This window comes from Pelophylax lessonae, assembly GCF_965119305.1.
Source record: "Pelophylax lessonae genome assembly, chromosome: 7".
In the NCBI taxonomy this organism is placed as follows: Eukaryota; Metazoa; Chordata; class Amphibia; order Anura; family Ranidae; genus Pelophylax; species Pelophylax lessonae.
Genome location: NC_138774.1, coordinates 116,424,852 through 116,448,378, shown reverse-complemented (window position 1 = coordinate 116,448,378; position 23,527 = coordinate 116,424,852). Strand labels below are relative to the sequence as shown.

Genomic DNA, 23,527 nt, shown 5'->3' with positions numbered 1-23,527 from the left:
TGACACACATTGTTTTGATTGACACTACGCATTTGCACCTTTATCATCCATTCCCTGGAATATAGACGCATACACAGACTTATTACACTGAGCACTCTTAGATCAAGATTTGTACACATTACACCCACCAACCTAAATAGAGATCTACAAGAGTTAACCCCTGAAGCGCACCACTACTCCCACAATTATATCTTTTACTGTTTTAGTATCAGTCCCAGTGGCGCTGCAGCAGGGATTCTCTTGCCACCTCAGATAGCGCAGGGATCACACACACCCTTTAATAAGTGGTTAAGGATATTGCCCCTAGAGCTTGCAAGATGCCAATAGTTTATTCTATATTTCTATCCTTACAGTTTTTTTCCGATCCTACTATACCTCACTATCCACTTTTGTTGGCCTCACACCTGCATTTAATGCATAGAGTAGTAGAACAAGCTCTTACTGTGTTGGAACATGTAGGTGCTTCAAAGTTCAGAGCCTTGTGACGTCAATGTGAGCTGATAGGAAAATTATGTGGGCTAGTAATTTGCAAGGCTTTTGCTTTGATACATGAATCACAATGAGCTTATTTATATGCACTGCAGGTCAGCTTAAGGGCCCATTCACACTTGGGAATTGCGCAATGTGTGTTAAAACCTGTGAGATAATACACATTTCTGCAATACATGGTAATTAATCCGCTCTATGTGCATTGTGTTGTGGCACCAATTATTTATTATAAAAGGCACCTCATCGTATTGTACAGCAGACCAGTGGTCTCCAAACTGTGGCCCAAGGGTCAGATGCTTGCCCTTATCCAATCATTGGGGCAATATTCCTCTCATTGATACAAGGCATTATTTCTTCCTACTGGCTCTATTCTTTCCAACAATACCAACAGTGTGGCATTTTCCTCTCATTGGTGGCAACAGTTGGGCCCTATTCCTTCCAATGACACCAACAATGAGCCATACTTACCTCTTCTGACTTTGGACTACTATTCCTCTCACTGACATTAAAGATGGAGCACTATTCCCCCCACTTACACCATTGATGGGGAACTATTACTCCCACTGACACCAACAATGGGGCACTATTCCTTCCACTGACCCAGGCGGTGGCTATTCCTCCCACTGATACCAACAATGGGGAACTATCTCTTCCAAATGACAGGGCACTAGGCTTTCCACTGATATGGATGATTAGGTACTATTTTTCCCACTAACACCAATGAGGGTCACTAGTCCTCCTCCAACTGACCACAGGCATTATTTACTCCCAATGGCCATAGTGGGCCACTGGCCCTCCTAAAGTCGAAAGGACAGTAAACTGGCCCTTTATTTAAAAAGTTTGGAGAACCCTGCAGTAGAGCATAACACACTGCAGCACACATTACAGCACACATACCATGTGGTGCACTGTGTTGCCAAAAAAACACACATTACTGCGTGGCCTAAATGTTACTGTTCCCCTAAAGGGCAAATCCAACCAGTCAGCTAGAAACTATAAAACTATAACAAATTATAAATGAATTATTAAAATTGTAATCTATATATATATATATGTGTTTTCAATACTTGTATCTTCTTTTTAATGTGGAATAATACATTTATACTTTTTTATCATGTATTAGTTGCCTTTAAAGTCCCGCTTACCAAAGGGGTTGCTTTTTTGTTGTAACTTTTGGGATGTTGGCAACTGACACCTGGAATTTGAATGGTGGGGACATTTTGCAAATCTAAAACCCAGTATGTGAGCTATTTTATTTTTTACTTCCTCTTGCCATCTACTATTTCCTGCTAAGTTATTTGATTGTCTAGTATAAAAAGAATTACAGTCCTTTTCAGAGTTCCCAAAACTGCAGAACCTGTGACACTATCCCACCTTTTACTAGTGAACATTTCCACATGATACACCCTGAGCTGCTCTCTCCTATAAGCTCATAGCGTACATCACAAGTTTTCCCACTGAAAGACAGTTTTCAACTTTCACTTTGTGTGTGCTAAAACACTGACATTTCTAGCAATTATTGTAACTTAAACAATGGTTTCTTTAAAAGGAACATATTTTTTTTTTTCAGCAGAATCCTCCTTACAGCCGATTCGAAAATGGCAAACAATTTAAGGCTCTCGTAAGCCACAAGTACAAGTTCTCACTTTCAGATTAGTCACTTTAAGAACTGATCCGCCACAAGTATTCTTACATAAACAGTAAACATTGTTATCACACTCCACCAATTTATCACATCTCTTAACTAATGTATTTTTACCCTGACGAGGACTATTCTTACATAAAAAGCATGCAGTGTAATCATACTCCACCAATTTACTATATCCTTTCACTAATGCATTTTGTCCCTAGCAGAGACTAGACACAATAGATCACAATGGCTGCAACATTGTATTGCACACTACAAACAAATTAGTATCAATGGATCCTTTAAACGAATTCGGCATATGTTCAAAGGATTCTCCACACTTATGTCCCGGAAGTTTCCTCTAAGTGCTTCTGGGGCAGTGGTCAGGAAGGGAAAGTGTACCACATATGGTGCCAATGTCCTAAAGGAAGCGGTTTTGGATCAGAGTTAATAATTTCATTTTTACCTTTACACAAATGATTCTGACCAAATCCCCAAAGCACATGTTACTGGGATGTAAAGTGGAGGAAGCCACGAATAACCAGAGACGACTCCTCACTTTTATATTTGTTTCCGCTAAAATTACTATAGCCAAAAATTGGAAATTGGCTATCATACTATTTGATTAGCTTAAGCACAAACTTTCCTGGATTATGATAAATGAACAGTTAAAGGCTACCCTGCAGGATAAAATACAGGTGTTTGAAAAGGTATGGGTGAAAAGGTATGGGGCGGCCTGTGGATTAGATACTCAACCCATGACCCCTGGACCATACCTGATTAGAGCCCCTCATGGTGGATGCGAACCAGGGCGCGGAGTCCTTTCTCCCCCCCCCCCCCCCCTTTTGTTCTTCCCCTTTCTCTCTTCTTTTTCTACTTTTCTTCTCCTTTTTTTTCATTTCTTTTATTTTATTTTAGCCTCTGTAATAGAGGGATTTGAACTGCATACCTCCGCGGGTACGGAGGATAGAGCGTGCTTCTCTACGTAGTTGAGAGGATTTGCACCTCCCAATGTGGAGGAGGCACTTCGAACTCCATCAAAACACATTGTTACTAATTGGAAAAAGGAAAAGAGAAAAAAATAAATAAAATAAAAAGATACACAGCGATTTTTATGTTCTACAGTTTCTTTACAAATTATAAAGATATACTGCAGTTGATTGAAAAACAAGTTGCAATTTGTGGCTAAATGTCTTAGATGTGTGTTGAATAAAGTGGTTTCAGGCGGATTAAACCTTTATCAAAGTGAGGACTGCTGTTATATATGTCTTTTGCGCTTTACTTGAGTAGTTACATCACATAACCTCATATCTTTACTTGATATGTAATCTCGTGGATATTGTGTACTGTTCAAAACTAAAGTTGTAATCTCTGGACTCTTGTTTAGAGAAAACCTTTAATAAAAACATTGAAAACAAAGGATTCTCCACTCATTTGCCTGGTTGTTACATTTTTTGAGTGCACATTCATCACTCGTTAAAGTGTTACTAAACCCAGGCCCCTGCATTCACTATATCTGGTCTCCCACAGTACCCAGAACATGAATATACAATAGTTTTAGTAAATATTAACTTTTAAATACCTTTTCTTATCAGCAGTTAGAGCAGTCTTGTGACTTCTATCAATGTCTGGTTAAAGCTTGTAGGAGGAGTTTTCATTCTCTCATGATTGTCCTATGAGGATGCAAGACTCCTGACCCTTTGTCTGGACAGTGCTGATTGGTCCTGTGCTGATCACATGCACTCTCCCCAAAAAGAAAATAAAGAAAAAACTCTCTAGCAATATACACCAAAGTGAGCGTGTGCAGCTTGTACCCCAGCCTCTGTATTATCTGCAGATAGATTGGTGACAGTGGAAGAAGGGGAGGATCAGAGAAGACAAGATCAGACAGCCTTTTTACACAATGCAGAGGATTAACCCCCTTAGGTTTCACAGTGAATATACCAAGCATGCTTTATTGCTTTACATGCTTTATACTTTTGTATCTATTTAATTAGTATTGTATTGAAGTGTATTGTATTCTTTTGTATATCAAAATCATCACCATGCCTAAACCTATGGATGACCAGATTCCTTTATTCTCACAAACTAGCAACCCCCCCCCCCCCTTCCCCCTGCCGCTAAACACTAACCTGGCTCCTCTCACAATTCACTGCTGCCCCAGTTGCAGCACCACTCCACTGACTTTCTGGTCTCACAGGAGACGCAGGCAACAGCTAGACCCACTAGTAACATAGTCAATGGGGGGGGGGGGGGGTGAGGTATCTGTACTAGGGTGAAGATCTCACTAGTGACAAGGATTATGAGGGTGAGGTATGTGTACTAGAGTGCAGATCTCACTAGTGACAAGGATTGTGAGGGTGAGGCATGTGTATTGGGTGGCAGATCTTGACATAGTTAATGGGAGTGAGGTAGGTGTACTGGGGTGCAGATCTCACTAGTGACATAGTTAATGGGAGTGAGGTATGTGTAATGGGGTGCAGATCTCACTATTAACATCGTTAATGGGGGTAAGATATGTGTACTGGGGTGCAGATCTCACTAGTGACATAGTTAATGGGGGTGAAGTATGTGTACTGGGGTGCAGATCTCACTATTGATAAGGATTATGGGGGTGAGGCACATATATTGGGTTGCAGGTCTCTCTAGTAACATAGTTAATGGGAGTGAGGAATGTGTACTGGGGTGAAGATCTCATTAGTGACATGGTTAACAGAGCTACAGTATGTGCATTGTGGTGCAGATCTTACTAGTGACAAGGTTAATGGGGGTGAGGTATGTGTACTGGGGTGCACATCTCACTAGTGACTTGGTTAGTGGGGGTGAGGTATGTGTGCTGGGGTGCAAATCTCATAAATGACATGGTAATGGGAGTGAGGTAGGTGTATTTAAAGGTAGGTCTCACTAGTGGTAGAATTATGGGGAATTATTATCGGTGAGTGCTGGATTGTAGAAATGTAAGTAATAAATAATAATCAACATATATACAGGTATTTTCTGTCAAAAAACAGCATTTTTTTTTTTTTTTTTTTTTCAGAACTAATACTTTTTTTCAGGTAACTGTACTTAGGTAATCATATGGCTGGGTTCACACCTCTTTAGTTAAAAAACATTTCAAGCAAGTAAAAATGTTTGTAGTTTCTTGACGTAGGTTTTTGTTTTTTAGGATAAAGAACACCTCAAACACAGAAAGACTGTATACACAGGCAGAGTAAGTTTGATTATAAATATCATTTAAATTCGGTTTCATTCATTTTTATTAGGGCTCTTTCACACGGCCGCTCCGTTTTCTTCTTCCGTTGCGGCACTTTTTTTTTTTTTCACGGACACGGATGACACTTTTGTCATCCGCTCCGTATGTCCGCATATCATCCCATCTGTTTGCGGATGATATACGGACATAATGTATGTCTATGGGGATTGTGGATGTCAGCGGATGATACCACTGACATCCGATTTTGCATCCGTTCCATTTTTTTAAAAAACGGAACAGAACTGAAAGGACACAAATCGGATGTCAGCGGATAGTCATCCGCTGACGTCCGCAATCCCATTGACATGCATTATGTCCGTGTATCACCCGCAAACTGATGGGGTGATATACGGACATACGGAACATCCGTGTGAAAGAGCCCTTAGTTTTACAAAAGATATATATATAAATTATATATATATAATTTAGTAGGCATGTTTACATTATTGAGGCTATCAAGAAGGCTAAAGGCATACAGTAGTAACAAGTCAAGGCATACCAGTATAGTCCCATGTTTTAAGGAGGTAATATTCGCAACCATTAGGCTACTAGACCCAAGGGACTAGCTCAAGGGTATACACCTAAAGTGAACCCATCAAAAATGTCAGCAATAAAAATTTGAAAATATGATAGGTTCCATACTGTGATAAACTTCAGATAGGATCAGGAGTCAGGATACAAAACGTGACATTATTATCAAAAATAATTTAGAAAGGAAATATCAAAACAGCAAAACCGGTAGGAGAAAAGAAAAGAGGGGCCCGTCCAAAGATCCAGGAGTCTGACTCCATCTCGCCAAGGAGACCACCTCCAGGTATCCAGGACCTGTAAATAGGAGAGCCAGGGGTTCCATATTTTATCAAATAGCGGTTGTTTATCTCTTAAGACACGCATCATCCATGTGGAGCATAATCCAGGTCAGCTTGCGCTTCAGCAAAGTGATATCTAGCAGTGGCTATTGTGATTTTGGCTGCCAAAAAGATAAAATAAATCAGTGATTGTGTGTGTCTAGGGATATTTTCAACAGGTTCATTTAACGCTATCAGAACATCTTTAGTAATATTGACCATGGTAACAGAATAAACTAAGGAATGGACTAGTATCCAGAAGTGCCTGACTTTAGAACAGGTCCACCAAATGTGAAAATCCTTTAAATTCTAATAATTAGGTCCTCTTTATTTGCTGCATTTTGGTCAGTTAAATATACCATTTAAAAATGTAGTATTTTTAGATCTGTTGAACAAAACTGTGCTAAAAAAAATCCTTGTTGATCCTGCCAAAAATCAAGAGCTGTGCTGTGCACTGTGCAGCCTTATCAAACCTGCACAGGCCTTGTTTTAACCACTTCCTTACCACGCTATAGCCAAAAGATGGCTACAGCGCAACTCTGTGTTCTGGGAGGGCATCCATGGAGGTCCTCCCGGAAACCACGTCCCTCACACATCCCTGGGGCACGCATCCAGCACACTCTGATCACAGTGTAAACATACTTGCCAATTATCGGCAGTACTTTCCTCACGGGCTGTCACAACATGAGGAGAGGAGAGCTGGTAACCGGCAGTCCTGACAGGGGACTGATCATCAGTGCCCTAATTATTAGTGTAGTCCCTTCAGTGCCAATCAGTGCCCATCAATGCCCAACAGTGCCGCCTATCAGTGCCACCTGTCAGTGCCCAGTGATAATTAAATACCACCAAAAAAAATCTTTGTCTAAAAAAAAAATATTAAAATTCCAGGTGGGTGTTGTTGGCCACGCAGTTGTCATTCAAAGTGTGACAGCGCTGGAATCTGAATATTTGCCTGGTCAGGAAGGGGATATTAGTGCCCAGTAAGCAAGTGGTTAAAACAGCAGACAAGACTACCCTCCATTACAACCTCAAGCAAACTTTACACCAATCATCAGGGTGCTACATGACTGTTTGCTTATAAATAATAATGCAGCAGCCAACCAAACTGAATTGGTGTGACAGCTTTTGTAGGGCCTATTTTGGACATCTTTATGGTTCAACAATGTAGGCATGCTAATGCACATAAGGCTGCATGATATAGTGTATTTCTGTAAAGCACCATAACATTGCCTATGCACCAAACTGCACTAAAATGTTTCATGCACCATAACACATGATAGTGTGTTACAATGTATTGAAGTGGTGCTTTAGAAAGGTTTGCTGTGGTGGCATTCAGAATGACACGGTGCCACAGAAATATATGAAAATTGATCAAAGGTTCCAAGTTCTGCTCTATGTTATTCAAATATGAGACAGAGAGTGGAGTATGGTTTGGTAATGCTTGTTGAATTACAATAGGAATCCAGGGATTTAAAAAAAGCATGTTTTTGTTTTATTTTGTCACTTCTTTAACAAAGTTTTTAAGTCTTAAAATATATAGTATACTGAATATTATTTATTTTTCCTTTCAGGCTATGGGACTTATTTGAAACTGGAAGGACCTGTGAGCTTTTTTCCTCAAATGATTTGAATACTGTTGGATGCCAGTTCCTACTAAGCAACAGCATTAAAGATATTGATCACTTTGCAATGGTAGTTACAGACACATCAAAAAGTATAAAGCCCTATATATATTATGCAAATGCTATTCAGATAGGTAAGTTTGAAGGCTGTATGAAATGTTACATTGGTAGTTCTGTAAATGTAAGGAGGGAGGCATTTTTAAAGGGAACCCTTGTGGATGGAAAGAATTAAGTCCTCTTAATTTCTCTAGCAGCAGACTTAATGCAACTACTTTATCATCAGGACACTATCTAGCATCCCCTTGACTGACACCCTTCCACTGAAGGAATGGCCCTCATATGACAGGCCCCATGACACAGATCTGTACTCACTCACTGTAGGCAGAATCAGATCCTTTCCAGTGTCTCTCTTCCAGACAGCTCTGCAGTTCCTCTGGGTTAAGCTCCTGTCTAACTTCAGGCCCTCAGATCGACTACCCGAGGTCGCAGCTTCTACAGAGAACTGACGACCCGAGCATATGTGCACATTTATACAGTCACCCAGCATCCCCCGCGGCACTTTCCTCTGCCAATCACCAGGGCTGTAATAATGCTTGTGCCCTCACTTGTCAGTTTTCCTTCCACTGTCCAATATGCCTCCATATTGGACCAGTGTGAAATATTTCAGACAAGCTGAGCTGCACCTGAGCACCATGATTAGACGCTATCAATGGATCCTGCTCTCTGGTAGGCAGCGAACAATATAAATGTACCTGAAAATCTTTCTGGTAAGCAGAAATACCAAAAAACTATACTCTCTTCTAGCACCTATCTAGGAGGGTGATACATCCACCCCCACCAAATTGAGCCATGTCCTCATTGGCTCTGGGCATCCACCCCTACAAACATACCTACAAAATATCCCACAAACCTGGAAAAAGGAAATAATGTATGTACAGGGCCATGGGGCATACCCCAAATGTGGCCAGTGAACACAGTAAGTTACGTGAAAAAAAAAAAGACATCTGCTGTAAGAATTTATAATAATTTTATACACAGACGTATGCACCCCCCCCCCCCCCCGCCAAACAAAAACTGCTTGACAGGAAATGGTTAAGCATCCTGACTAACTATACTACAAATAACATTTGTACACATATACACAGAAATGAGCAATGGACAATCTCCCAAGAGGCATGGAGACCCCTTGCAAACCTGCAAAGGTAATATGAGCATGTTGCAAATTTACATTATATGTACTCACAGTGAGACTGTCCTCTCCGCAGAGGTGACCTTCTCACCTGAAGAATCTCTGAAACTGGCATTCATGTAGAGACAGCTGATGCATCCAGCCCTCTAAGGGCAACTCATGACTCATTGTCCTGTTGTGTTCCTGTAATAGACAAACAGAACAACCTGCCAATCTGACTAACTAAGCATATCCTGTACCTGTTCCATTCAAAAACCATAAAACTCAGTACCAGGTACCAGGGTACTGACTATTTCCTATCCTAGTCAGACCCACAAGTTAGGATGAAGAAGTGCGGAGTCCACCTGACTATGGTGTTCATAGTGTCCTTCCCTCTGCAACACAGACACAACACATCTCTTTGCAGCATGCTGTCATTGCTGGAGCCTTAGCAATAGCTGGCCTACTTGTGAGTGTCTATAACAATACTTTAAGAGGTCCTTTCTCTCTGGCACCCCTCTCTATGGAGAGACAATGAGCCACTACCCTTCTTTTTTCCTCTTTCTCAAAAACGTAGCAACTCACACACATTTTCCATCCACATAACACTGGCCCATTAGCCCAAAGGAATCTTCGCGAAGTGTCCTTAAAGAGATATTGCCTCAGCAATAGTAATGGCCCATGGGCCAAAGGATCTTCACAAAGTGTCTCTGTGAACTAGGGGTTTACCCCCTCCAGGTAGCAGCCCCTGGCTTTAACAGAAGTCCTCTGTGGCAGAAGTTATTTTCTCCCAGGTGATGAAACAATAGCAGTTTCAATGATCCCGGTATTCATTTGCAAGGAAAGAAGGGAAAGGGGATTTGGGAAAAGGGCTCTTAGCCCCAACAGCAACATTTCAACAGTGGTAATTCTTCGGGCTCAACCGCCTCTTAGTAACAAAAAACTCTTTTAAATGGATCAAGAACAAGGCATACCTCAGTAGTAATGGTCAGGATGAGGTATACAAACAAGCCTTCAGGACTCAAGATTCTGATAGCCTAAGCTTGGCCTTTCTTGTCTGGATGGTTGACTTCCACTTGATCAATGTATATCGACCACGCTAAATTCCAATTTTTGATGGATAGGAAGGTTTCCCACAGCTGAGTCCTGGACGAATTCCTACGCAGCCTTGGGACATATAGAAAGTCCCAGACAGCTTCTTCAGCCCAAACCTTCCTCTTGCTTTCGATTTCCTCCATTACCTCCCCTGGAGCATATGAATAATTGTATCCGTATTCCATGGCCACCCTCCTCTGGATGAATCCTTGGAAACGAAAGAACCTGGGAAGTTTCTGCCTATCTCCCAGGCGGGGAATACGGGGTCTCCACTTTAGAGATCAGTATAGAATAAGCATCATTCTGCACTCAGGCCCAAGCATAGGTGCAGGGTGGGGATAAATCTGAGACCCTTGTAGCATAGGCCTCACAGAATCCGAGATTCCTCGCACACCTCATACGAACGACCGCTGCTTCTGTTTCTTCGCTAAGTGAACTGGAACTTGTTGGACTTCTTCTTCCTTCAGTTTACCAGTTCCACTCAGTCTCCACATCTGATCCCCTTTCACCAATTCCCTCTGCCAGGGATCCGAATCAGTACTCAAAGCTGGGTGACCTCACATCAATGATCCCTGCCTCCTCCTCACTGGACCAACTGGAGGACTTCAACTTCCAGATCCATTGATGCCCCTCTGCCTCTTTAAGAGCTGGACCTTTTGTTGCTGCGACTCCAACCAATGTAGCCTGTGGCCGCTGCTCAGCCCTCACGACTAGAGTGCATTGCACCTCTGAAATATGGGTTTCCCTGGTTTGGCAGATGGTTGTGCGGATCTGCACCACTGGTCCCAGCCCTAGCGGGGTTCTCGGCAGTCCCTGTCCTCTCCCAAGAGAATAGATACTACTGGCGTTAGCAGTTCAAAGTATCTGCCTCCCAGTTCGCATACAGTCTTCTTGGCTTGCAATTGCTCTGCTCCAACTTCAGCAACATGTCACCGCAGTGCCCACACTGGCCCCACGCTCGCAGCCACACAGATACATTCAAGGTTCGGCCACATACCAGTCCAATATACTACGTGTCCCCTCCGCTGCACAATTCCAGACTTGCCTTGGGCATCAATCTGATTCCTGTGTCCAACAGGATCAGATTCTGCGTCTCAGTCCGCTCTGCTACAGGCTCTCCACCCAACACGTGGGATAGCCTCTGTGCTCCAGCTCACTCCGGCATCCGCCATATTGCTACTCCACACACGTGTCTTCTCTTCAGCTACACCCGACGGCCGAAGTGACATCTCAGCTCCCTTCCTCCGTTCAGATTGGCAGCCCATGGGCGGAGTCCCCAGACTAGCTGACTCTCCACCGGTGGCTCCTCCTGCTAGGCAGATCTCTTTGGCGCCCTCTCTTCTGGGCGGTGCAGCAACCTTTTCGCTGCTGCCATAACAAGGCTTAGACTGCAGTAATGGTACTGCAATACAGATTGTATTCCCTGCCACAGACACACATACATCTGCCCTTCTGTCTTTACTTTAGCTCCGGTTACCCCTTTTTGTTCACATGCAAGCCAAACTCCCCCACTGCTGCTGAAAAATGGCCTGCTGTTACCGACTGCACAGCAGACATTTTCTTCCACAGCACATATACTGACACAACAACCCCTGACGCACTGATCCCTGCTTCCCAGGTTACTGGTTTCTTGACCATAACTTGAAAGCACACTTGTACTGATCACTGAAAATCAGACATTACTTTCTTCTACAGTACAGCATTCTTTCTTCATTGACACTCCAGCACTTTACATGAAAAGACATGGTGTTTCATAGATATATATACAGTTATTGATGCTAGCAACCACTGCTGTAAGATCCCAGATGAGCCCCCAAATGTAGCACTGTCCCCGTAGGGCTTGCTGCCGGTTGACTTCTTGGGCCTCCCTCTGATTTCCTTCAGAAAGTCACTAAGGGAGTTTTCACACATCCATCCTTACTCATTTACTCATTTGCTCATTACTTAATAAACAGTTCAGGGTATTTGGTTTTGTATTTATTATGGAACTTGTATGGAAGAAGGGAATAGTGGGAAACTCCAACTGAACTATTCACAGTAGATAAGGACAACTCTCACTTGGCCTCACCAGGTTATTTGTGGAAGCAGACACACTGCCTTTACCATACTGCCACTTGTATGGAAGAATTAAGTCCTCTTGCTTTCTCTAGCAGCAGACTTGATGCAACTACTTTATCTTCACAAAACTCTCTAGCATCCCCTTGACTGACATCTGTCCACTGACTCTTTCATTGAAGGGATGGCCCTCACATGAAAGGCCCCATGACACAGATCTTTACTCACTGTAGGCAGGATCAGATCCTTTCCAGTGTCTCCCTTCCAGTCAGTTCTGCAGGACCTCTGGGTTCAGCTCATATCTGACTTCAGGCCCTCAGGTCGACTACCTGAGGCCACAAAGCAAATTCTACAGAGGCATGGCAGCTACCCCCTCCCTCCGGGACCCTGCTCTCCAACCGAAGACCCGGAGCACATGTGCCCCTGGCATTCATACAGTTACCCAGCACGGCCCGAGGCACTTTCCTGTGCCAATTACCAGGGCTGTAACAATGCCTGTGCCCTCACTTGTCGGGTTTCTTCCCACTGTCCAATATGCCTCCCTATTGGACCAGTGTGAAACATTTCAGGCAAGCCGAGCTGCACCTGGGCACCATGAGCAGACCCTATTAATGGATCCTGCTCTTTGGTAGGCAGAGAGCAATCTAAATTCACCTGTCAATCTCTGGTAAGCAGAAAGACCCAAAAACTATACTCTTTTCTAGCATCTACCAAGGAGGGTGCTACAAGTACTAAGCAGGAGGGGTGGACATAGGGAGGTACCAAAATAACATAGGAAACAAGTTATAGTTGCAGTTTCTGGCAACTACATGTCAGCATACTACAAAACCATAACATCCTAATGCAGTTCAATACAAATCAGAACTATTACATGAAAGTGGGGCAGGACAAGCTGCCATAGCTGATTTGGTCTTGCACGGTATCTGATCTATCAGTTCCCTCATCACTGCTAAATTTACCCTGCCAACTATTGTATTCTGACAGCTTGCACTCACAGTTGTCAGAGTATTCCAAGAGCGGCTGCATCTGTTTAGATTTCTCATTGTTCGGCTAATAATTTTATGCCAGCTACTTTGATTTTCAAGGCCCCTCACAGCTTACATTTTGGCTGGTTTATCAGGAACAGGCTGAAACTCACTTTGCGTATGGTCAGCTTAAAAGTACCATCACTAAGGCTTTTATTCTCATCCTGTTTTTTTCTGCTTATTGAGGCTTTCAACTGAAACTAGCTTACAGGGCTGAACTTGGCTGCATACCATCTCAGTGATTTACTAAGTAGTGAAACACTAACCCATAGCATGCACCTTTCTAAATAAGATCAGCAATGGCAGATTCCATATTTGACCTAACATGTTCACTTCAAGAGCATTGTGTTGCTAGGTCCCACTCCCACCGTTTAAAAAAGTCCAATGTTGATTGCTGCACCAATCTGGAAGTAATAGACAAAGCATACTAATAAGTTTTACGTTCAAGAATACCCAAGCTTATGTTTCAAAACTTATGAGTCCAGAAATAAAGTGCAAAAGCAGATGCAGCATAATTACAAGGTAGATGACTAACTTGAAGGGTAGGATGAAGCTAACTTATCAGTGAGTAAGCAAAATTTCAGTTACAAATACAGTACACCCTAGCAGAGTCAAATGGCTGGAGGGACTACTCTTCCAGGTAGGGCCGGCCCTACCATGGGTCCCGCTGGGGCAGCACTTGGGGGGGGGGGGGGTGCGGCAGCAAATTGACTCCCAAGATTTTTTTTAGAAGTTTTGTGTGTTATCAGTTTGCGGCGTGTTTAGAGGCAGCATTTCCTCATCTCATACTGCCACCTGTAGTGCAAACTAAAGTATAAGAGGAGGCAGAGCGTCTCCTCCGGTGAACGTCCCTCACATGATCGTGGTGTAAGCAATGACATCAGACATCAGCGCACTCCATCTCAGGGCAGGCTGGATCTTCTAGTGCGGTGGGCTTGACAGACACAGGAGTGACAGAAGGACTGAGGACAGACAGTGGGTGTTTGGTGGACCGGTGGAGAGTTATGGAAGAAGATAACAGTATATATAATATTTTCTAAATTTTATATAAAATAATAGACGTGGGGGCCTTTTGTTGGGCGTGTTTTTATTTTTAGGGGGGTGGGGGCAGCATTTCATTCATGGACCCAGGCAGCACAATGTCCTGGGCCAGCCCTGCTTCCAGGATGCTGACACGGACACCAGTCATTTACGTAAGGGCTGGAAGTGTGGTACCAAGGGAACACAGGTAAGGTGAGTACAGGGGATCTGAGGGCCTTTTGCATGGTCACTTGGATGACAGTGCATACATAATATTTGTGTTTGCAAACATTTATTTGATGACTGAAAACCGTATGTAAGAAGTACAATCATGACAGAAAACCCTGGATCATCAAAATTTGGGAATAAAGCTTCTTCCCAACAGGGGGTAATATCAATAACGTTTGAGGGTATGGGAACCAGATAATAAGGCTAAGGGACTTGATCTTTGAGTACAAGGTGAAAGAGCCTCTTGAAATAATTTGAAATAATACAGTTAAGATCTATAACTATAAAGATTACTTATATCTAAATGTTTGTTTTTTTTTCTAGCAAAATTTAAACCCCCAACAATAATTGAGGCAAACAGGACTTCACACAATATATATGTGAGCTGGTATAAATCACAAGATACTGCGAATATAGAATATGAATTATTACTCACATCATCCAGTGGCCATACAGAATCATATATTGTAAGTATAATGCTTTTAAAACAGAATGTATTACAGGTCGCACCCTTGGTATATAGGCATGAAGCAAAATCTGTTTGCCTTAAAGTGATTGTAAAGTCTTGTGTTTTTTTTTTTTTCTATTAAAATAACAAACATGTTATACTTACCTTCTGTGTGCAGTTGGTTTTGCACAGGGCAGCCCAGGTTCCTCCTCTTCTCGGGGTCCCTTGCTTACACTTCTGGCCCCTCCCTCCTGTCGAGTGCCCCCACAGCAAGTAGCTTGCTTTGAGGGCACCTGAGCCAAGCTGCAGGTTCCGTGTATCCATTCAGACATGAAGCTGCAGTTCAGCCCCGCCCCCTCTCTCTCCTGATTGGCTAACTGAGTTTGATTGACAGCAGGCCAAGTGCCGCTGCTGTGTTTCAGCCAATCATGAGAGAGAGTCCCAGATGGCTGATGCACTCGTGGACAACGCTGGATATAGAGGGGGCTCAGGTAAGTATTGGGGGCTGAGGAGGGCTGCTGAACACAGTAAGTTTTTTATCTTAATGCACAGAATGAAATAAGATAAAAAAAAAAACCTTATGACTTTTTTTTTTTTTTAAATTTATATCTTTATTGGTGATTGTTTTTATATATACATACATTTCAAACAAACATTGTCATGATCTGACCAAACCCCACCCCCCTTACCTCCCCCTCCCTCCTCCCCCCAATTAAACCAAAAAAAAAAAAAGAAAGAAAGTTTTTCTACTTTTATGCACTCATTCCCAACATTTCTTCGTATGAAGATGTATTCCATACTATATTACCGTACGCCAGAAGGGGTATGGGGACCGTCCCCCCGCAGCCTGGACCAGGCTCCGCCCAGGGTGACCTTCTCTTAAACTCCCTTTAAGAAGAATTGGCTTCCAAGTATTGCACCCAGGGTCTCCATCTCAACTTAACTTGATCCTCTGAATTTCCCAATATGGCGGACAGTTCTTCCATCTTAAAAATCTCGTTGACCTTCCCACACCACAACTCGTAAGTTGGGATCACTGTCTGTTTCCAGAAAATAGGTATGCATGCCCTTGCTGCATTCAACAGACGCAGAGTCAGGGACTTCCTGTAGCTCCGCACTGAGCTTCCTGTCAAATGCAGCAAGCACAACGCGGGGTCCTCTAGTATATCCACGTTGGCTATATGTTTTATAGCCACTGCTATCTTATTCCAAAATGGCCGCACTCTTTTACATCCCCAAAAAATATGTACCATATTTCCATCCTCCAATCCACACCGCCAGCATTTTCCTGAGACCGCCTCTTTTATTCTGTGTAATAGTGATGGGACTCTATACCATCTGGTTAGAATTTTATACCCTGTCTCTTGGATCTTACAATCTAGTGACGATTGGTGAACTAATCTCAGGATCTTATTTATCTGCTCTTTTGACCACACGGTGTTTAACTCCTGCTCCCATTTTTGGATAAACGGCAATTGTTGGTCTCCCTCATCTTCTGACAATTGTGTATAGAACCTTGAGATCAAATGGCCCGTCGCGTTACCTGTTCTACACATATTTTCCAGATCCGTTAGCTCTCATGGTGCATACCCTTTCTGCCGAACTGATCTAATATAATTATACAACTGATAAAGGCTGAAATAATCTAGCGATTCTCCTGCACCTGTCCTAAGTTCTTATAGGGAGGGCATAGGCCCATTTTGCCATATATCACCTAGGCGCCTTTTACCATTCTGAGCCCACCTACGGAGTCTGGCATTTATACACCCCGGGGGAAAATCCGGGTTCCCCAAGATCGGTGTCATCGGAGATATACCCGGGGCTATCCTCCAATGTGACTGAATTCTCTTAGTTTCTTTTATAGTCGCTCCCACTGTAGGATGTTTGAGAATAGCGTCTTTTGATTCGAACACCGACCATGGGGCTGGGGGGGTTAGCTGACCTTTTTTCCTCATTCTCTAAATCCACCCATCGTTTGGTAAGTTTATTGCAGTGCCAGTCTACCACCCTTACTATATGGACCGCCCTGTAATATCTCAGGATATCTGGTAATCCCATCCCACCTCTTACTTTGGGTAAGGCCAACGTCTGCATCTTAATTCTCTGGGATTTGTTTGCCCAAATATAGGCGCGGAGTATGCCCTTGATTGATTGAAAGAATTCTTTTGGAACTGCTATTGGAATTGTCTGCATTAAATACAAAATACGGGGTAACACATTCATTTTAATAACGCTACAGCGCCCAAACCACGTCACTGCCAACAGCTGCCATATTCTAAGATCTGCTTTAATCTTTCCTACAAGCGGAAGATAATTCTTTCTATAGAGATCCGCGGGATCTGCCGTTAGCTGTATCCCTAAGTATTTCAGCGTATCTGAGGCCCATTGAAACGGGAACGCTGTTCCAAGTGCTCTCTCTTCTTGGTCAGATAACGATATGTTGAGTGCCGCTGATTTAGTTACATTAATTTTATAATTAGAGAACCCACACTGTATGTTTTCAGGGCGTCTAGAATATTTGGTAATGAAAGAGAAGGGTTAGTAGCAAAAAACAGCAGGTCATCTGCAAACGCGGCCACCTTGTGTTGTTCCCCCCCGCTTTGGATTCCCGCTATATCCGGAGAACTCCAAATTCTGCACAATAGGGGTTCCAGACACAACACGAATATAAGCGGGGATAGAGGGCACCCTTGCCGTGTGCCATTAGAGATAGGGAAGTAACTCGACCTCCATTCATTTACCCTAACCGCAGCCGTAGGGACCGTATAAAGTGGCAGTATAAATTGCAGCATTTGTGGTCCCAGGCCTATGTATGACAGGGTGGCCCAGATAAAATCCCACGCCACCCTGTCAAAGGCCTTTTCCGCATCTGCTGCAAAGAGAACCATCTTCTTCCGTGATGTACGTGCCCGATGTATTAAATCTATGGCTCGGATTGTATTGTCCCGGGCCTCCCGGGTAGGAATAAAGCCCACTTAGTCGAAATGGACCAAGTCTGCCATATGTGGTAAGAGCCGATTTGCTAATATTCTTGCGTATAGATTCGTATCTACATTTATCAAAGATATCGGGCGATAGCTGCCACAACACAGGGGGTCCTTCTCCTCTTTAAGTATTAGAGTAATATGCGCCCGTAAAGAATCCAACGGGAACGCCGCTCTTCTTCCCACTTCATTGAAATGTGATAGTAGGGGGTTCTTTAAACGCTCCCCAAATTTCTTGTAATAACTTAAAGTAAAGCCATCTGGGCCAGGTGCATTATGTGCCTTGGTCTGTGAAATCGCAGCGGCCAGCTCTTCCCCCGATATCTCACCTTCCAAAGTCAGTACTTGGTCTTCTGAAAGTGTACGCATGCCCGAGTCTCGTAAATACTCCTCTATCTGCTTCCCCTTTTCTGGACTTTTCTTGCTCCCTATTTCCGGTAGGTTATATAGTGACCGATAGAAAGAGCAGAACTCTTCTGCTATGTCAGCTGAAGTGTGAACCTCCCCACCTTTTGTATTTCTAAGACGTAAAATTTGAGTTCGTCTTTTTGGGCCCCTCAATGCTCGTGCCAGCATCGCCCCTGGTTTATTTGCGTATTCATACAGGTGTCTTTTCAACCATAACATATTTCGTACTGTCTTTTGGAAAAGTATCTGATTCAATTCCTCTCTTACCCGCATGAGAGGGATCAAGTGAACTTCCGCAAGCGTTCTCTTATGCTGTCTACTCAGAACCCCTCTTATCACGCACTTGTGCGCTTCCCAGATCGTGGAAGGTGAGAGCGACTCCGATGTATTTTCCAAAAATTAGTTATGTAACGCCTCATCTATCTTCCCCTCCATTTCCGAGGATTGTAATAAGGCCTCATTTATGCGCCATGATCTTGGACTACAGTTTTTTGATTCCCACTCTATACTCACATACACCGGAAAATGGTCAGAGATTGAAAAATCTCCGATATCTGAGTCTGTCACTAACGGCAGGTCTGCCTGGGAAACCAGGATTCTGTCTATCCTACTATATGCCTTGTGGATTGGAGAATAGAAAGTGTAATTTCTCTCCCCTGGGTGCATCAACCTCCATGGGTCGATGAGGCCCAGGAGGGAGATCTCTTTTTGTAGCCTTCGTAATTTAGCAAATGACATATATGAGCTTCTTTTGGAGGTATCCAACAGAGGTTCTGGGGCATAATTAAAGTCACCTCCCATCACTAAGTGCCCTTCCCGGAATTCCAAGACAACTGGAATAATTTTCTGTAAAAACATTACATGCTCATAGTTGGGAAAATAGACATTTACGAGGGTTACCTCGACCCGTCCTATCCACCCCTTTACCAACACGAACCTACCCATTGGGTCAGCCAATTCTTCTTTCAGGGTCCAATTCATAGCACTTGATATTAAAATGCTCACACCCTTTGATTTAGCAATAGGGGATGTAGCGTGGTAAACCAATGGAAAGTCTTTATTGTACAATTTTGGTACTGCATCTTGCGGAAGTAGGTCTCCTGAATGTAAGCTATTTGTGTAGCATCTCGTTTTAGATCCCCCATAAGTCTCCTACGCTTCTGTGGGGTTGATAGTCCCCTCACATTATAGGTCGTAATCTTACAACCTGCTGCCCCACCTCCAGCCACCATTGTGAAACGGTCCCTGCCCCCTACGGCCACACAACCTATGGGAAAAAAATAAAATAAAAATTGACAAGAAAAGAAACCCCCTTCACCCACACAAGTATGTATATACTGTTTAATGCCCACTACCCCTACCCCCCTCTAATGGTTATCTAAACCAGCGCAACCAGGCGCTATCTACTGAGGGGGCTGTGGTTCCCAAAACCCCGTGAGCAAGCCACTGTACCTGGACACTCTCCTTCAAGAACACAAGAGGGAAGAAAAAAGAAGAAAAGGCTGGGCTCCAAAAATTGGAGCTAAGAAAATGGGCTCTACTCCCTCTCACCCCTACCGTGGTGGTAAGGATGTAGTCCCTATCTTATCACTGGCAGACAGTAAAACTATAAATTTAAAGTGTCCAGCTAGAGGAGCTCTAACTGGGCGGACGATCGCCTCCCTTCATATAATGTCAATGTCCTACTCCCCCCCCCCCCCCCGCCCCAGAGACCCCCTCTTACGCCTCACAATCTAGTCAAACTACCCCGAGCCAGGTCACAGATAAAGGGGACTTGATTGCTACATGGTCAAATCCCTTGCTTGTGCCTTCTACTCCTATCACTCTATGGATTCCCCTCCCCCTTCTCCCATCTCCCTTCCTGAGGGCCCCGGGGCCCCCTCACCCCCTCTTCTGCAAAACATCTACCCTCCCCTCAACTCCATCTTAACCCTTCAGACTTACGCTAGGTCCTGGGAGGATCTCTCTTACTCACTTCTAGTTGCTATTAACCATAACTATTCCCTGAGTCACTATATCCTCTGTATACACCCTAATAGTGATTTAAATTCGGTATTATTAAGTCTCACATATCTTCTTTTTTATGTCTTAAGCGTGTCCTGCACGAAGTGAGGGAACACTCTCGAATTACCTCTACCTCAGTGCCCCCTTCCCTCTTAACCCTTAAGATCGTGCTCCGGCCCTCCATGGCTGGCGGGGGCACGAACAGAAACAAAAAAAAAAAAAAATTTTATAAAAAAAACACATTGTGAAGTTATAGTTGATTTCTACAGATACAAATATATAATATCCAACTTTCCTGTGAAAAAAAAAAAAAAAAATCCAAAAACGCACACCACAAATCCCCCATAAGAAAAACATGAAAAAATAACACAAATCACACTAAAAGTAACCCCCCCCCCTTCCCCTTCGAGGGTGACTCAGATAGTAAGGACATATAAGAAGTAAAACAGAAAAAAATGCAGAAAAAACGCCCATATCTTGACAAAGCAAATGTTCGAGGCGGGTGTGGGGATACCAGGGACCTCCACACATCTTAACTTTCCCCCCTCCCAGAAAGAGAGGGAGAAGAGGAGATAGAGAGAACCCCAGAAACAAACAAAAGAAAAAAAAAACACATGGGAAAAACCAGAAAAATAAATACAAAAAAAAAAAAACATGGAATAGGCCAGGAACCTGTGTGCAGCACTTTTAGGTTCGTTGTATTAATGTCTCCTTGTCCTGAGTATCTGTTTTGCTCCCACACCTCTGCTCCAAATTTCACCCATGTTGTATGACTTAATTCATGTAATAGTTCACGGAGTTTCCTAGGACATCTAACCAGTCACTCACATGGATCGGGGCGCACCCCAAAAATGTAAAGAGCCCGGGGAGCTGGTCTGGCCATTTCAATAAGAACTCTGTCTTTCACCACTTTCAAATGGAAGGGGTGTCCCCAAAAATAGGTTGCTCCCACTTTTCTTATGACCTCTAGGAGGGGTGTAATTGCGGCTCTCATCTTTAGGGTCCCCCGTGAAAGATCTGGCAACAATTTCAGCTGAGAACCTTCATACTCAATCTGCCCTTTTGCCCATGCTTGTCTCATTATGTCTTCTTTAAGTGAAAACAGGTGAATCCTAATCAGGACATCTGGGATTAGTTCTGTTACCGTCCTTCGGGGTGCTTTAACCCTGTGCACTCTGTCAATTTCCATTTTTTCCATTTGGGGTCTCTCCAACACACCATTCAAAATACCCACTACCGTGGTTCTGAGCTCTGGGCCCTTTACGGATTCAGGCAAGCCCCGCAGTCGAATATTATTCCTCCGGCTGCGGTTCTCGCCATCATCCTGCTGCAGCCGCAACCAGGTGACTTGTTTTTGCAACTGTGCTCATGAACTTTCTAATTCAGAGATTCTGGCTTCAATATCACATTGTACTGACTCTGTATTCACCAGTCTGCCTTCAATTTGGTCAACTTTTTTCCATTTCCATTTTAATGTCACTCACGATTGCTGCAGCCATATCTTGGATATCCTGTTTCGTCGGGATCAGCTTTACAAACTCACCCCACTCCGCTGTTGATGGTATTTGGGGCTGTTGCGGTATAGTCAGGGACTCTTTGGGCTCTTCGTTACTTTGTTCCTGCGATATATCCATTACTAAAGGCTTCTTCCCACCAGCAGAGACCCCAATAGATTGAGTGTTTTTAGCTTTGGGCCCTTTCTGCTGAACTGCCATTACTGAGTTTGTTTGGCGTTTCTGTGATGCCTTGGTCCCAACAGTGCTTCGTGATGCCACTGTGTGTCTCAGAAAATATGAGGTAATGTCTGTCCTTCTCTCTAGGGCTTGTTTCTGCTCCAGGCTGGCTGCTTGAGTCATATATACAGGGGAGACCAGCGACCTCTGCATCTACTGTCCCAGCTGGCACTCGACCCCGGCTCTCCTCCTCCACAGCCCCTCAGCCCCACGCCGACCCGCGCGGTCTTTCACCCTATGCTGTACCTCTCTCACTCTGAGGCAGGGTCCCGCACATTCAGCGTATGACCGCCTGCTTCCTTGCCACCACCGTTGCTTTATGGCTCCCCGAGCCTGGATTTCCCCATTACCGTCCTCTGTGAGCCTCGGGCCCCGCTCTGCACCTAGCGGGGGAGGGGGGGGGGGAGAGCCCACTCACTCACTGCACGGCGCTCTCCTCCACCAAGCAGAGCTCCTCACTGCTCGGCCTCTCACGGAGCCATTGACGAACCACGCCCTCCCCCCTTCATGGCAGATGATTGCTTGAAAACCTTCTTACTTTACAACCCCTTTAAAGCAGTATTAAACCCAAGAGCAAACCTTTATCATATTGCAGCTTACCTGTTTTTGTGATGGCTAAATTAGGTTACTTTTTTAGGCTTTCTTTCTTTTATTTGAATCTGGTGATCCAGCCAGAAGGTCTGTTTGTTTTTTAAAAGAACAAAGTCTTTTCCAGATATGTCAACCTACAGGGAGAACTCTAACCATTTAACACTGACAGGGGCGCTTACAATGATCAACTTTTATTTATTCATGCAAAACCTTTTTCCCACAAGGAAAAAAAAAAAAACGGTTTGCTGTAACTGAACATAAAATGTCATCTAGAATTTGGTTTCAACTTGTTAGTGTATTTATTGTAAATCTGCTAGTGCATCTAATTCTCCCCTCCCCCCAGACTGGCATGGCTGCTGTCTGCTGTGCCCCCTGTGCTCATTCATCCAGAGTAGATGTGCTTTAATACAGGTGGTGTGTTACTGGCAAGATCACAGGTGAAAACAGAAAGAGGAAAGCTTTAAAAAAGAAACTAATGCAGTCATTACTACTAGTCATGGGCTTAACCTTCGAGTCGAACATAAGTTTGACTCAAACATGGGGTGTTCCTTTGTATGCCGAACACACAAACAAATGGGGCACTCGGAGAGAGGTTTGCCCTATAATGCCCTATAATGCACTGCGCGATTGCAGTGCATTAAGTGCCTGTGATTGGCCAAAGCATGCACCTGACCTGTATGCTTTGGCCAATTACAGTACAATGTCCTGTCAGAGCCATGATTGGCCAAAGGCAGGGTGCCATTAGCCAATCGTGGCTCACGGGCTATGTCACCGCCCCACACTATATAAGGCTGCTTACATGGCAGCCGTGTGTAGTGTGTTAGGAGTGGAGATTAGGCATGGTAACTAGTGGATTGTGCTTTGATGTTTAATGCAGTCAGTGCAGTATAGTGTAGGGCTGATTCATCTTGTGTAACAGTGTAGTGCAG

At 43.7% G+C, this 23,527-nt stretch overlaps 1 protein-coding gene across 1 annotated transcript in view; it reads left to right on the top strand.

The window, feature by feature from the left end:
* Positions 1-23,527, top strand: part of LOC309560049 (interleukin-13 receptor subunit alpha-1-like) — a 178,599-nt gene that overhangs the window by 124,249 nt on the left and 30,823 nt on the right. Inside the window, exons 5-7 of the mRNA XM_082263557.1 lie at positions 5,283-5,327; positions 7,789-7,973; positions 14,755-14,897. Of these exons, the coding sequence (XP_082119683.1) occupies positions 5,283-5,327; positions 7,789-7,973; positions 14,755-14,897 (373 nt within the window). The remainder of the gene's footprint in view (positions 1-5,282; positions 5,328-7,788; positions 7,974-14,754; positions 14,898-23,527) is intronic.